General features: G+C 41.4%; 1 protein-coding gene across 1 annotated transcript in view; it reads left to right on the top strand.

Moving 5' to 3' along the window:
* chl1a (cell adhesion molecule L1-like a) overlaps positions 1-14,424 on the top strand; it is a 32,652-nt gene extending 18,228 nt beyond the window's left edge. The window contains exons 22-28 of the mRNA XM_083975943.1: positions 399-521; positions 2,517-2,699; positions 8,073-8,186; positions 8,493-8,654; positions 9,031-9,210; positions 10,411-10,483; positions 14,102-14,424. Coding sequence (XP_083832069.1) covers positions 399-521; positions 2,517-2,699; positions 8,073-8,186; positions 8,493-8,654; positions 9,031-9,210; positions 10,411-10,483; positions 14,102-14,309 — 1,043 coding nt within the window. The 3' untranslated portion in view covers positions 14,310-14,424. The remainder of the gene's footprint in view (positions 1-398; positions 522-2,516; positions 2,700-8,072; positions 8,187-8,492; positions 8,655-9,030; positions 9,211-10,410; positions 10,484-14,101) is intronic.
* Positions 14,425-15,849: the final 1,425 nt, after the last annotated feature.

Here is a 15,849-nt window from a genome sequence, read left to right as displayed (position 1 = left end):
GTACACACACTACAAACTCAAAGTGGAGAGATTTCTCTCAAAACGTGTCTGCAGGAATCTTACAATAACATTGCTACACCACAGTATGTAAGACATGAAGACACAGAAAAAGAAGTCATGACAAATAGACAAAATGTTTCATGAAAGTACATAGAGGAGTCTCACTGTCGCAGGCTTGTAAAATGACAAAGCTGCTTAAGAGCATCACACTAGACCTATAATATTTGTGACAAGGTAAAGAAACGTTCAAAATAAAGTGCACAGAAAACATCAAGCATGAGAAGACAATAATAAAAAAAACATTTAAAAAAAACTACATGACTACAGTAGCTGTCAGCATTCCAAAATATTTTTTCCACCACCATGTTTAACAATATTCAATACTGTCATATGCGTAGTTCCTGAACAAGTGCCGATCCTGACCGCCTCCAATGCCCAGGAAGACTCCATTTTGCTGGTGTGGGGACCCCCCCTGGAGGCAAACGGAGTCCTGACTGGTTACCTCCTGCTGTACCTGCTCAGTAAGTACACACAGTGCTGTTTGACTAAGTACTCTTTCTCACACACACAGTGAGGACCTTTGGCCTTGCAAGGTTTTTCAGTAAGATTTCTCTGTACTGTTACCTCAGTGTTTTTTTCGCTGTGGTGTGAGGTGTTGTGGGTGGTGTATAAGCAGGAGTGTAGGTGCAGCATTAGTGGTGGGAGATGAGAAAAGATCAGGTCAGAAGGGAGGAAGTGTGTGTGTGTGTGTGTGTGTGTGTGTGTGTGTGTGTGTGTGTGTGTGTGTGTGTGTGTGTGTGTGTGTGTGTGTGTGTGTGTGTGTGTTGGGGGGGGGGGGGGGGGGGTCATCTGGGGATACCACAGTTTACCTCTCAGCATGATTTCAAGGTCAAGGTTTCTTTATTAATACCAGCTGGTAAATTTGTTGTGCGGACAGGCACTCAGCAATCCCAGTATAAAAAACAGCCACGCACAGACATCATGACACACAAATCACAAATAGAAAAAGACAATATAATCAAAATACATGGTCAAAGTCATAGGAATAGAAATAGAAAAGTGCTTCTACATAGAAAAGTGCTTAGTGTGATTTGATTCCCATTTGAAAGAAACCCCTCAAAAACATGCTACACAAACCCTCATCTGCTCCCGTCCCTTTCTTCTTCCCACATGTGTTATCACAGCAGACGCTAGGTGGCAGTGTTTAACACTGAACATTCCACAATGGTCGTGAAGGTTACTTTAGATTGTGCTCTGTCAATTTCCTTAGTGTTTCTCATCTTGTATCCTGGACCGCAGGCTCTCCTCCAGATAGGATCATTTAAATCAGTGCTGTTTGTGCCGCTTCTTCAGATAAATTTGCCATTCTTTGTATAGGAGCATTTTCTCTTGGAAAAAAAACACCTTCAGTTAGGATGGATACATGAGTAAAGGGCTTTCATTATGCTCTCCCTGTTTTCAAAGCCTACACACCCATTGGCTGACATTTCTGAAGTCTTTTGTGTGTAAAATGTGAAGGCAGACAGCCCTTTGCCGCCTCCACCAACTCCCTCAGAGTCTGACCAGCTCGTCAATACACTCTGTCCCTCTCGCCTTTCTGCCTTTTTTCCCATACCGACAATCAGACCTTATATTCTAACACGTTGTGCTCTGTGGAGTGCTCCAGGTTTTTTCATTTGAACTGATTCACCACGCAACATCTGAGCATATTTCAAAATTTTGTTTTCTGTTAATTCCATGAATAAAATATTACATGCCATGCTATGCGCGTACATCTGCTGGAAACTGTTGAACCTATTGAATCTGTTGTGGAATAACCTGACGGTGCTCACAAACGCATTAAATATCTAGTGGTCTGTGCTGCAAACACACATCAGGTACAACAGGCTTGGCACATACTCTTGGCACAGCAGTGACATCAACGAAGGGGGTTTCAGGAGAAGTGTGTTGCTTTCGACATTCTGCACACATACTGTACTTTGATCTATAATGCATGTTTGGTGATACGTTATGCTGCTTGTGATTGCTACTCTTCTGATTTCCTTTTACTGCCTCTTTTTTTTTCCTTCTGTCTCTGTCTTCCTGCTGCATTTCCACCCGTTTTCATATTTGTCTCTTTTTACATTGTTGGGTCGGTGTTTTCAGCTTTTCCTTCATTCATTCCAGTTTTTGCTCCTCTCTTCTTCCTCATTTTTTCATCCGTTGCCACTTGTTTACACCCCCCACCACCACTTCTTGAGCTCTCTATCTGCTCATTTCATCTTCTCTCGCCTTTCTTCATAATGTATTCCTCCTCAGCTCACCTGTCAGGATATGTATCTGCTACGTTCACTTTCTGCATGAACTAGCATGACATCTCCTCATCCTTCCTCTCTCTCAACCAATGACCCTCATTATAGTTGTGTTCCGTTAACATACAACATGAGCCAAACAGTGATGACTTTTTCCGTGTCTATCCATCGCTGGATCACTCACGCCACCTGAACTGACCTGACATCTTTCTCCTTCGTCTATAGTTAATGAGACCACACTTGAGGTGGTTGACTCCCAGGAGATGAACATCACTGGGGCTGACATCACTCAGTGGCAGCTTCGGGGCTTAGAGGAGGGCAGCCTCTACCGCTTCCACCTCAGTGCCTGCACTCGAGCAGGTTGTGGACCTCCGCTGGCCCAGGAGAGCAACACCGTCACTCCACAAAGTGAGTAAATTAAATCAGTGTACCTGTGGTGGGAGTGTACCAAATCAGATTTGCAGTTCTTTTTTTTAATGCCCCCCAGCATTAGAAGCATAATGTGCTGTAGACACAGTAGTTACATTATAATAATTCACACAAATGAAAGATATTTATACTAATCAAACACTGCACTGTGCCTCAAATTAAACTATTTTTCATAGTTGTAGTGAGCATCAGCCTTTGAAAACATTTTGCCAAGTCTAAAAAAAATAAGCTCTGATGATGATGAGGGTTATCTTTGCCAGGAAACTACATATTTTTATGTAAAGCTTGAGCTGCAAGCTTGAGCCATGGAGTTTGAAAAAAAAAAAGTGGGTGTTTACAAGGCATGGATGATCTAATCCAAAGACTCCACTGAGCTGAGGGAATTGTAGGATCCAGTGTTTTAGGAGCTCAGCCCACACTGAATAAAAGTCAGGATGGTTTATCATCAGCTCTCTTACATATTCCTGCCTCTCTGTATTTCCACATGTCAAAATTGTTTTGACATGAATTTTTGTTCATGAAAATAAACTTTATTACAGTCGTGCCCTTCACACAGGAATAGCTTAAAGGTTTACAACGAGGAGAGACAATGGGTATAGGGAGAAGAAGGTTGAGCAATACGAAGTACAAAGTAACATCAGCAAGGTAATAGAGGGATATACAGTACACAACATACTGCACTAGCTATAACAAAGGAAGAAACTACATGTAATTGAAACAGGTAATCTATGTGTCATTGAGATCGCCTCTCTGAGATCCTTGTGAATGCTTTTTCACACTTTGGATGAAAATGACGTGTTTACATGCAGTTTACACACAATAGTGGTTGTGAATGTCTAATAAACCTGCAGCAGAGGATCCAAGTGAACCTGAAGATGTAAGGAAGTCGGCAGTTAAGATCAGTCCTTAGGTCCATTTAGAGCTTCGTAAAACAGCTAAAAGACGTTTTTAAAACTTCTAAAGGACATAGAGAGAGAGTGTAGCTCATCTAAAACTGGAGTGCTGTGCTTTATCTGTTTAGTTTGTTTTGAAGTCTGGCAGCACAATCATGAGTAATTTTTATCCCCTAAATACCCTTTTTAAAGAAGGCCAGTGGGAAGTTATAATAGTCTTATTGAGATGAAAGCATGAATTGGCTTTGTGGCATCGTGTTAGCTTAGGAGTGCCTGTACTCTGCCAGTATTTCTCACATTGTCTGAGATGCTGGCGTATACATAAACTTTGTTAGATGAAAGAATGCTATTTTGGTCACTCAGCTGATATGCGATTTAAAGCTTAGCTTGGATTCAAAGACACAGGCTTAAAGTATAACTTCTGATTTGATCTGCAGAGGCAGAGATCCAAGATTATTTGATAGTGCATCTCTTTGGCCTTGAGGCCTTGTAGTTTTTTTTCTGTGTGCTGTAGAAAGATAGTAATATTATGATTTTTAAAGGCAAGAAGATGGAGGGCATCTTGTTCATTTGACACTCCAGACATGTAAAATTACGTGTCATCGGCATATTGTCTTAGACATTTTATCTTTTCTCTATACGCCCATGCATTAAAGGTATATTGTGTAAGAATTACTCCCATCTAGCGGTGCGGTTGTAGATCGCAAGCAACTCAGTCGTATTTTTCATGCTGCATTCACGTGAAATCGGTTAGATGGCAGACGGACAACAGCTGCTTGTAACGTAACGGCTTAAACAAGCCTTTATGTAAACAAGTGGTCCACCAGCACGAGGCGAAACAATACACGTGACAATATGTTGTGTCGTCGCGATGTCGTATTGTTTACCTGACCCACGTTTTACTGGCTTTCTCTCAACTTCTGTGACTAAAATGACATCTGGTTTGTTACCGACTGCCATTTTTCCGACTGCACCTGAATGCAGCATTCAGGTGCAGTCCTCACAGTCCTCACTGCACCACTGTGACTTTTCACAGATGCCACCTCGACCTGAGCCCACAGCTCCGGTGTCTCCGCTGAGTTTCCGTGGTTTCCTACCGTCACGCTGCCACTGAACGTAAAAACATGGCGAAACGACATGTCAGCCACCACCGAGCTTGCCCGCTCGATGTATAGATGAATGATATGAACGGCAAATTCAGAGCTTACCGGAACACTTCAGTTTGTTGATGGGGGTAATTATTGTGAATGAAAAACGTACTTTTGAACGAAATAATCGATTTTCGTGAATAGATAACAGGAGAACTTACACAATGTACCTTTAAATTATATATAATTATATAAATTATATATTATATTTATATTTCACACGACAACTTTAATTTGATACTCCATTTCACAAATTTGACAGTATTACCTGCCAAATTTTAATTTCAGTGATTGCCAGAATTTCATGACAGTTGAAAGTTTCTGAAAAACTCCCCCGTACTTAGCAATGGAAAAAAAATGTTCCTCCACTATCTCTGAATGCTTTAATAAAAGTTATTCATTCCTCCCTGGCTTTTATATTTCCTTTGAGAGTGTGCATCTTGTAGGTGGATGTCCAGCCTGAGAGCCATTAGACGCATTATTTGTAAATATGGTTGAGTAGATGCTCGGTGGGGAGATAAAATGGTTGTGTGTCACAGCGCTGTCCTCGGGGCATGTTAGTCACAATACGGGAGAGTAGATTTATGGATGCCAATAGCGCAGAGTAGGGGCATCGTGAATTTAGAGACACTAATGGAGAGGATGGAGTGACGGTGAAAGAAAATGTGCGATAGTATTCCCAGGATCTGAACTGTTCCTTTTAAATTTCACCTTTGTGACTGTGTGAGCTTTTAATGCTTATCACCATTGAGTTTGGATAAACAATTGTCTAGCTTAAACAAAACAAAAAAATTGAGGAAAAAACTGTCTATCATAACTTACTTGAACAGCAGTAAGTGTATGTGTGTGCGCATGACCTTGTGTGTGTTTATTTGAAAGGCTTGTAATGCAAAGAAAGAACTATAGATAAAATATAAAACACAGAAAGATGGTGTGAAACATCTGTACAGTAAGGAGAGGGAAAGAGAGAGAGAAGAGTCAACAGCCATAGCAGGGGAGTGTGGCAGACACAGAAAAAAAATCTGTTTTTCTCCATCAAGTCTCATGAGATAACAAAGCAGCAGAGATAAATCGGGTTACAAACTTGACAAAAAACACAGAGGAGTAGATACCTCTATAGCCACACAAAGATAACCAGCTCCTCCAGAGATTAAATTATTTGCTTCCTGGCACTGGCATTTGAAAACCGAATTTGCTAATGGCTCGAACGTCATGTTTGAAAAAGTCTAGTTAGAAACATAACAATCAACGGCTGGCTTTACATTGACTCTAATCAGCTCAGGATTCAGCAATCAGAGCAGAACAGGCTGTTTCAGTAAACAGCAGTGTTACACTGTAAGTTCAGGAACGAGCACACAATATTCACAGCAGACAATGAGAGAGCTAATACAAAAATATGTGCAAATTAAATGATATGTACCACAGTTAATGTAGCATTTCTCCTGTCAAATCACTAACACTGGAAAATGACTACACAGTTTTTCAGACCAAAACCAATGAAAAATAATCATGAAAGAAGAAAATGATAAGAAAGAAAAAAATGATATTATGTGTCCAACACAAACTTACGTAAAAGGTACCAAACATTTTGTCGTAATGAATATAAGTACAAATTCTCATAAAACACACAATGACTGTCATTACTGGCCACAAAATTAATTCTGACAGAGATCACATTTTTTTCATATTGTGGTTTTCCATTTTCTTTTTTAAGAAATGTAGTTTCAAATAATATCATGATGAGAAACTGGAGCCAAACCACAAGGGAATACTATTCGTACATACAGTATGTGGTATAAATCTTACTGTTCTGTTTGGTTAGAATGAAAGAAATGACTTTTAGAAATGATAAGGGTATGCGTGCCAGTGGATGTCAGTCAAACTGTGAAACTACCAGCTATAAACATGGAAAGTTATTGAAGTAAAAACAAAAAGGAGAAGATTATGTAACTCACTGATTCTTTGCTTCAGTTTCAAGTTGCTCCTCCACTTATTGTGCATTATATTGTTGGATAATATGGTCAATTAAATCACCATCAACTGTCATTAAGTGCACTTTACCCTCAATCAAGTAAATAAGTGGGATGTGATTCAGAAGCCAAAGTGTGTGATCTTTTTGCTCACCAGCTCCCTCTGTTGGTACTGTACTCCACCAGTCAAAAAGTCTAAAGCAACAGTAACAAAGAGGTGGCATATGCAGCTGTGTTGCCCACATATTTGTGGCATGTACGTGTAATCGCGAATCCCTACGAATCTGTGAGTGTGTGAGCGTGTGTTTGTGTTTGTGCCCGTCCTATAAACCTTGAAGCTCCATATATTTGTAATCTTCTTCTGTATTTCATTTTCTTTTCACCCCTCTGAAGATTTGTCCCTGACGCCAGCTGTGGCCCCTGTTCAGAACAGTATGTATCACCACCTGCAGCAGCTGCAGCGTGCTAACACAGTAGTGTTGGTAGAGATAGACAAGGTCGTAGGTGTGTTGCTGTCGTGCGTAGCTGCCCGTAGCCTGAGCGAACGTCTGTCCTTTAAAGCTGTACAGATATACTTTGGGTGATTTTCCTATTCACCTTCAGTAAAGACAATATATTTCTTTGTAAAAATACACAGTCCTTGCCATAGTAACAGTGTTTACTATCACCTGCACTGTACTCTCACCGTTGCTGCTATTAATCAATTTTCCCGGCTGTTCTGACAATGCTGCCTTCGTGTAGTCAATAGAGCTTGCTTGCTGCACAATATAGAGCATTAGACCTGACAGTGTTGTAGCAGGAATCTTAACATCTGAGGCGTATCTTTCATTTCAGGGCACAACTGCTCTCGCTCCTCTCCCAGCTCTATCCCAGACATTTCTGCTCATCTTTCTCTAGGTATATAGCTCGCACTCTCACATGCACAGCCAATAATATCCCTGTGATCTCATGTTGATGTACCTGAACTTTCAACTAACAATGGATCCGAGAGGTGGAGTAGTTTCAAACTCTTCTGATATCCTCCACTCCTGGTGGAGGAGTCAGGAAATGCCAGCTTTGTTTAAGAGAGAGTGCAGACTAGATGTCACTCCCGCCCACAATCTCTATATCTACCCTTTATGAGCCGAAATCCAGCTCCACTCAATTAAGTCTGTGGCCCAGGGTTGGCTTTTGAACTGTCGTCTTGAAGTGTTTCTGCTAGCTCCACTGTTCTCAAGCTGCGGGGGGATCCTATTTGCCTCTGCTAATCCTCTTTTCCTGCTTTCTTTTTCCTTTTCTCTGTGCCTGTCTGTGTTTTCCTTTCCTCCTGATTTTCCTCCTACCATTTCTTCTCTCTATCAGTTCCAGCCCTGTTGAACATAAGCTCTTATGTGAGTGACACCTTTGCCAAAATCAGCTGGACTGCCAGAGAAGAGCAGCAGGAGTCACAGCTTTATGTGGCTTATATGAATAACCGTAAGCTACTTTTCCTGTCTCCGCCTTGCTAAGCATTGATAGAAAAAAGAAAATGTTTTTAAGTGCCATCATGTTTAAGTGCAACTGGGGATGTTTTCTATAAACATCTACAAGTACATTGCAACCCCAATGTTTGCAGCTTCTATGTCCATGATATGAAATGTACTTAAAGTTATATATAGTACAACCAATACAATCATTTTGAAACAATTATTAATCAATCAGCTCGTCCTATCTTTTATTTGGATAGCATGAATGCTAATACAGACTTGCTGCTTGTGCACTTCTTGTGCTTGGCTTGTGTAGGTGATGGTAACTGGCGGATTTCAGAGGCTGTAAACACTTCTCAAAGTTTCCACGTAATTGATGGGCTCAAACCGGGAACGCTGTACACTGTACGCCTCATGACCAAGAGGCTCCTCGATAATGCTAGCATTTTTGAGGACGTTATCCAGACTCAAGTTAAAGGTGAGAGGTCAGAAAGTTGTCGCAATCAACAGAATTCAGTCATTTCACTTCTAACCTGCCATAAACATGCCATTGACAAATTGACAGCGAGTGTGGTGTATGTGTGAGTTTATTTCTTTCTTTCATATCTGTGTGTTTGTTTTGTTTCCTTCCTATCTAATATTCTTTCAGAGGAGATAAGAGTGTTGTAGCTGAGGGGAATGTGAGAGAAATAAGATGAGAGAACATCTTCAAACTTGAATCCATCATGTATTTTATGTTTTTGGTCAAAGATAAAGTTGTTTGAGGAGTGCTTGAGGGGGCTGTCATACTCAAACACACTGGAGTGTTTAATGGTTCTTTGAGCTCTATGTCTCTTTCCTGTTTTTGTTCTCAGCTGTGGAAGGTAAGCAGAGTGACTTTTCGACCCGGGGGTGGGTCATTGGAACCATGTGTGCTGTGGCGCTCCTCACCCTTGTTGCACTCATGGCCTGCTTTGTGAGGAGAAACAAAGGTGGCAAGTATGCAGGTACGCCGCCGCCGCACCAGCGACAAGACATAATCTCCATGGAAAAAGGTCAGTTAGTCTTTCACCGGGGTTGAGACTGCTTGTCTTTTCACTTCAAGAGGTGAACCAAAATTCTGCTCATGAAAAATACAGCACATACAGGAGATCTGTCCAATTTGGTAACAATAACTGGAATTATGTTTGACGTTTCTAAACACCACATTTTTTTTCAGGATTATGCTTTGATTTGGCTTTTTGTGTTATTTTGGTTGACCTATTGAAGGAATGAAAATGTGCAGTGAGCCTCAACCCTGACTTTGACCCTGTTTGGAAATGCAGTGTGCATGCAATCCTTCCACCAAGCCCAGGCTCGTCTACCCCTGAATGCGCTTGCAACATACTGTTTTTTTTTTTTTTTTTTTTTTACCGCATGTGGAATAATTTGTGTGACCCTGTTAGATTTGCTTGATGCCTGTGATTACATACCTTGTCAAGTGAGATGAGTAAGAATCAGCTGGCTTTGTTCCACTCCTCCCCGCCTCTCGTCAGATCTTCCTGTACCACTGCGCCTTTGTGCCACCTTGTGTCAGGGCCAAATTCACTTTCACAATGATACCTACCTGCAAAGTGTCTCCTCGCTCGCTTTCTCCTCCACTTCTTCCTCCACTTCTTTCCCTGCAGCAGCTTTTGACATGAAGCACTGAATATTTCATCAGCTTCTTTGGATTCCCCCTTTTGCCCATCCAGCTCGTTTCATGAAATCCCTCTTTTGTCTCTCTCAAAAAGCAACTGGTATTTTTAAAGCATATTTACACAAAGAGCTGATGTGCAGCACTTTGTGCAGACGCACAGAAAGAGGCTTTCAGTGTCCTGACTTGATACCAAGTTTACACAGTCATATTTAGTTCAGTAAAGCTTTTCAGATTTGACTTTTGAATTTAAATTCCTGTGCACATACAGGTGATGTAAAAGTTCATATCATTCATATCTGTGCACCTGTATAGTGTAAATCCTCAGTGTTGGTTTTGCTCTAGTTTCCAAGCATCATCTGACAGAAAATCACTGAGATGATAAAAGCTTACAAATGACAGATAGTGCAGAGTTATTTCCCCTTTGGAAAATGTTAAGTACAGGAACCTTTATAGTAATCTGAATTAGGAGCATTGCAAATGACTTTGTGTCCCAGCAGTGCAAATAAGATGTATTACATCTGTGGATGAAAGTGCTGCTCTTTTACAATGGTGCTGAAATGTCCCCCCTCCCCTGCAGTGAAAGAGAAGGAGGACCTTCACCCTGACGTGGAGTCACAAGGAATGAATGATGACACGTTCTGTGAATACAGGTGAGCCGCACTTCTTCTCTGCAGGGGAAAACTGCAGTGCAACAGTATGCTGAGGAAATTACATTTTTTATCTCCTTGAAATGCATTGTGTTATAGCAATATTCACCTAACAACCATATGTTAAATATTTTCTGGCTGAGAAACTCATTTGTCATGTGTCACAGTGATGTTTTTTTTTCTCTCCCATCCCAAAAGCAAACCTTGCATTCATGAGATTTACCAGGATCAGCCTAGAAGCCAGTGTTCTCGTCATTTTACGGGCTAGGTAATCACACAGAGTAGCTAAGAGTAGAAGGTGGCACTCAACTTAAGATTTGTTCCCTTGTAGCTTGATTTTGCAGTCTGTGCTTTCACTTTGTTGTTAGTTTCTGATTGTGTGCATGTGTGCACTCAGTAGAGAGAGTGTGAGTCAGCTTGTTTCTGTAGGGATCAGTTAACTTAATTTATGTGTTAGAATGTGTGTGTTTGTGCATATTGTAGGCTGCTTGTTTCTCAGTGTGTGTTTTTTAAATCAAGCAGAGTTTCTCTAGTTTAACTTGTCTGCCTGAAAGTAACTGTTGTCGTCTCTGTGTGTTTTATATTTAATAGCCGATTTACAGTACGCAGGACAAAAGAGAAAAACATACACTCACACATCCACCTCATACGCCTCAGAGGCAGCAATCCCAACAGTCCTCATATATAATGCATATAACATGAGCCCCATTTTCATTTCCAACATGCATCCTCTTGTATTCAGTGATATTGTGCCAAGCATGTTATCTGCCCACCATGCATATTTAAACAACTGAATGTGGCTGAACTTTGACCGGGTGTCTTGGACCAAGACAGGACGCTCGTTCTTCGACAGCCGTGTAGTATTCACTCAAAGTGAATGTCAGGCAACAACAGCTGCGAGCTCTTAGATCTGCTTATGCAGAGGTAGATATTGTTAAAACATTAAATGCTGCTGTCTGCTGCTCCAGTGCCTGAGCTTACCTGGCAACTTGACAGATGTAGATTTACCAGTAAATACCGATGCACATTGTGAATTAGGATGTGTTTTGTAGACTACCCTCAACAGAGACCCCATTGTTAATTGCAGAAGGGGAAGCTCGCGTTGCAGAGATGCAGATTGATTTTAGATGTTCAGTAATTGCTGGAAACAGGCAAAGACTAAGCATGGCAAATGGGTGGAAAAACTGGGCCTTTAAGCCCGCGGCAGACAGCTGTTGTGTTTTATAATAGCTGTTGAATTTTCTATTGTTTGCATTGTTTAGCTGCTACAGTGACAACAGTTAAGGGAAATCGACTGAATCCCATTTTTCTCCACAGCGCTGCACAGACTGTGTGACAGTGGCCTGCCTGGTTGTTTATGCACGCACAACAGAAATCACCTAAAACAGCCTCTTCTGTTTGTCATATTATTCAGAGCATAGCCACTGAAAATTTGCCTGTTTGCTGCTAATTATGTTCCTTTGATTCATGCCAAAACTATAATTCTATTTAAAAAGGTGAATGCATTGCCCAGTTACTACAGTACAAATCCATTTATAAAGTATACAACAAATTATAACAACTAAGTTTTACTGCTTCAAAGCTCCAAATGTGTGGTTGAAGATGGAAGTGAGTTGTTGCTGAACACTGACATTTTGTCGGCCTCCACACTTGGGCAGGAGAAGCCATATTAATATGTGTTTGTGAGCTGTGTGGCCGGGCTGCAGCTCTCTGTTTAGAATGCCTCTCATGTTTGGGTTCATGATGCCGCTCTGACTACTGTCCCCCCAGAGTGCCCTTAGCCTCACTATGATGTTGTTTTTCTGGCTTTAGAGTGGGATTCAGGGCTCTCTTGTGCCCTTTGAATCTCTGAAGGCAGTGGACCACCCACTGGTATGCCACGTGTCTGGAGAGCTGACAAGTGGTAATTATGGTCCAGACGATTTCTCTTCGGAGACAGCCCTCTGTTGCCTTGCCCCGCTGTCCACTGTGGGAACAGCAGGTGTCATAGTATCTGGATCAACGGGCTTTTTCTTTTTTTGTTGTTTTTTTGTTGTTTTTTTCCACTCCATTCATCTTAGCTCTCATCTTCTCACACGTTTATATGCAATTCAGGAGATGGCAGCAGATGTGAGCAGTTCTCCCTCAGACAGCTTTAAGCTAAAACAAACACAACTTAAGGTGGCACAGGCGGGGTAAAAAATCCATCTCGCACCTGAAGTCTCCCCGTTGCACCCAAACCAAGTCAGCATGGGTCAATGGCAAGACAAATTTAATTACCTTTTGCCTGGTGATGTGCCTCCATCTCTCACCTATTTGCGAGGCTGAAGGAAAAGCCTTTTCACTGCAACAGCTGAGACGGAGCTGGATCCCGACCAAGGTCTTGAATGAGCTGCGGCTCACAGGCACTCAGCCCCTCAGCCCCATTTTATCACTGTATTCAAAGTCACTGTGGGGGGGCTGCAGCGGCTGTGGCATTCCGCTGCTCTTAGATAACAGCCACTTATCTTCAGCGCTCTAGAGTCGTCAGAGAAAGGAGGTTTGATAAGAGTTGAAATGCGGACCTTATGTGGCTTGCATGGTAAACGGCATCGTTAAATAGGACAGATAAGATTGGTTATTAAAAATCCCTGTGAAGGAGACCCGATTTTGTAATCGTAGCTTGAACCCCATTTCCGCGCAAGAAAATGCCGTTCAAAATGTCTTGCTTGTATTTGACACAAGTGTCAACTACAGCGTGCCTCAATGGTGATATCATACACCAGCCACCTGAGCGCTGTTTCTGAACACAGGCGCTCTGTGGAATGAATACTAAGCCGGGGGAAAAAAGGTGTTACCGAACATGGATGGTTTTTCGGGAATTAGAAAAGAGGTCAGGGAGGAGAAATATCCTCAGTGTTTTGAGGTGACCCTGCATCTTGTAGTGAGACACCTGCAACTTGGCCAGCTGCCCAGCCTTAAATTGGTATCTAATCTCCTCTGCCCGCGTGAGGGCCCTTTGGGAATACTAGGAATGACAGGCTGTTTGTCTGGGATTGCATATGCCCTCTCCTGCCTTCCTTTTCCCTTTCTCAATCTTGCTCCCCCCCCCCCCCCCCCCCCCCCCCTTACACACACACACACACACATATAGTATATACACAAGCGTCGTCTTTCTCACTGCACTCTGGCAATTTCCATCGTTGGCTCTAAAGAGATTTGAAATTGCCTTTGGTCCTGAAGCCTTGGCAATTAGCAATTAGTGAAGTGATTGTAGCAAGCTCTCCCCACCTCCCTTGTGCGGCTCGCTTTCCCGCTGTGCAGCCACTGCATCCCCCCTGCTTACTGCCCGTAGTGATGTGTTGAAACCATAAGAACTTAGTGGGAGCCTGTGTATCTGTTAGCGCAGCAGAGCATTTTATAGTCTATATGTTCTGTACACGCTCTATGCACTGGTGTTTTTCTGTGTGTCTGTGTGGAGCTTCTGATTGTATGTGAAACCGTGTGTGTGTGTGTGTGTGTGTGTGCACTATGTGTCAAAGACAGCCGCTTAAGGCCATGTGTGTTGCTCGCAAACATCTGCCTGACGTGCTCTACAATATGTTTGCTTTATGCACTGCACCACTGACCCAGGTCATCCTTCTCTGTTGTTGTTGATGGCAGTGACAGTGAAGAGAAGCCACTGAGGGGCAGTAGCTCGCGTTCCCTGAATGGCAATGGAGACGGCGTGAGCAGAGACAGCCTGGTTGACTACGCTGACGGCGGAGAAGAATTTGATGAAGACGGTTCGTTTATCGGAGAATATTCCTCTGGACAAAAACACAGAGGTTCTGTAAGCGAGCACAGAGGACCCAACCCAGTCACTACATAAAGCCCGTTCCACTGGAAACAATCAACATCAGCTCCTAACGTTTTATATTCATCTTCCATGGCATTAAATATAACTTAAACAGCCAAATATGGAGCAATAGAAATGACTCAAATATGCAGACGTTGGCCGAGATATTTTCTAAAGACTGGAAAAGAAAGAATATCCTCGCCATACAAAATGAATTGAAAACCATGTGGCTTTTTGTACATACTGTAAGACAATTAAATGTATCTGTGACATGTGTCATGGTTTTATTAATGATAATAAAGTGTTTTTTACCTATTAAGCAGAATCATCAGTGGTGTGCATTGATTATTTTCTGTAACAAAAAGCAGGGGATCAAACATATATTTTATACAATGTATATCTACAATATTAACATATCACACACCATGAAGTTTGAAGGAAATTTATTTTGACATATTATCACAAATATCTAGTCATTGATGCTTATATGTTTCCATTACTGCAAATTCAATGTATACATTTTAAATTTTATGGGTGAAATTTGATAATTTAAAAAAAGATATATTTGCCAAAATGCTCATTATGTGCATTTATGGTGGCCCTGAGTGCACTACACTCACAAAACACTACAGGTAACACAAACAATATTAATGGAAGTGTTTCCCGGCTAGAGTGCAAGTGTAAGTAATGAACCTGGTTGGGACACACTTATTGTTATAGTTTTAACCTCAAAAGTCACAAATTTGTATTCGTATTGTGAGTATTTGCAACTGAATTCTTGTCAAATGGATGACTGTCTGTCTCTTAGTATACTCACACACTATTACACTCTCTCATATAGTGGTGTTTGTGTATGAGTATAGTAGTGTGTGTACAAGAGTATAGTAGTGTGGGTGTATGAGTATAGTGATGTGTGTGAGAGCAAATATGAATTATTTTCCAAACGGCCTCCCATATCTTAGGGCCACCATACCTTTACGACACCTGTATGCCTGTTTAGCAACAAGGGATAGATTTCTGCTCTTTAGAAATTGGTTAAAGTAATAATATGTTTGTGCTTGGTGACTACTTGGTGAATAACGCTTTCACCTTAGTGTAGTACTGAAGAGGAAGTTTTTAAACCAAAGCAAATTGTCCAACTCCCACTCTTATTTTTAATCATGTGCCTTTATTCTGGCAGATATCACAGAGTGAATCACTCTACATCCCTTTAAGATTATCTGGCAGCCGGGCTATTTATTATCTTGAAATTTTAAATGTCAAGTCCTTTCTTCCCGTTTCATTTTTTTTTTTTAAACTTGGCGCAGTGATTCATCAGTTTCTATTTGTTGCCCCCTGTCTGTCATTTAAAAAGCACCCACACTTTATGGTAAGCTCGCTTTCAAGTTGAGATGTCCTTCTACTGAACATGGAATGGGAAAACATAATAACAAGAATTCCTTCTTGGGTACTTAGCTATTTCTAAAAATTATACAGCACATTTTGTTCACAGACTGAGCACAAAGTGATAAAAACAGGGCTGAATTAAGTTAGATTTTCTATTAAAGGTCAAACAGAAATATTTTGCCCGTTA

This window comes from Trachurus trachurus (assembly GCF_905171665.1).
Source record: "Trachurus trachurus genome assembly, chromosome: 7".
NCBI lineage: Eukaryota > Metazoa > Chordata > Actinopteri > Carangiformes > Carangidae > Trachurus > Trachurus trachurus.
This window is presented reverse-complemented; position numbering and strand designations above follow the sequence as displayed.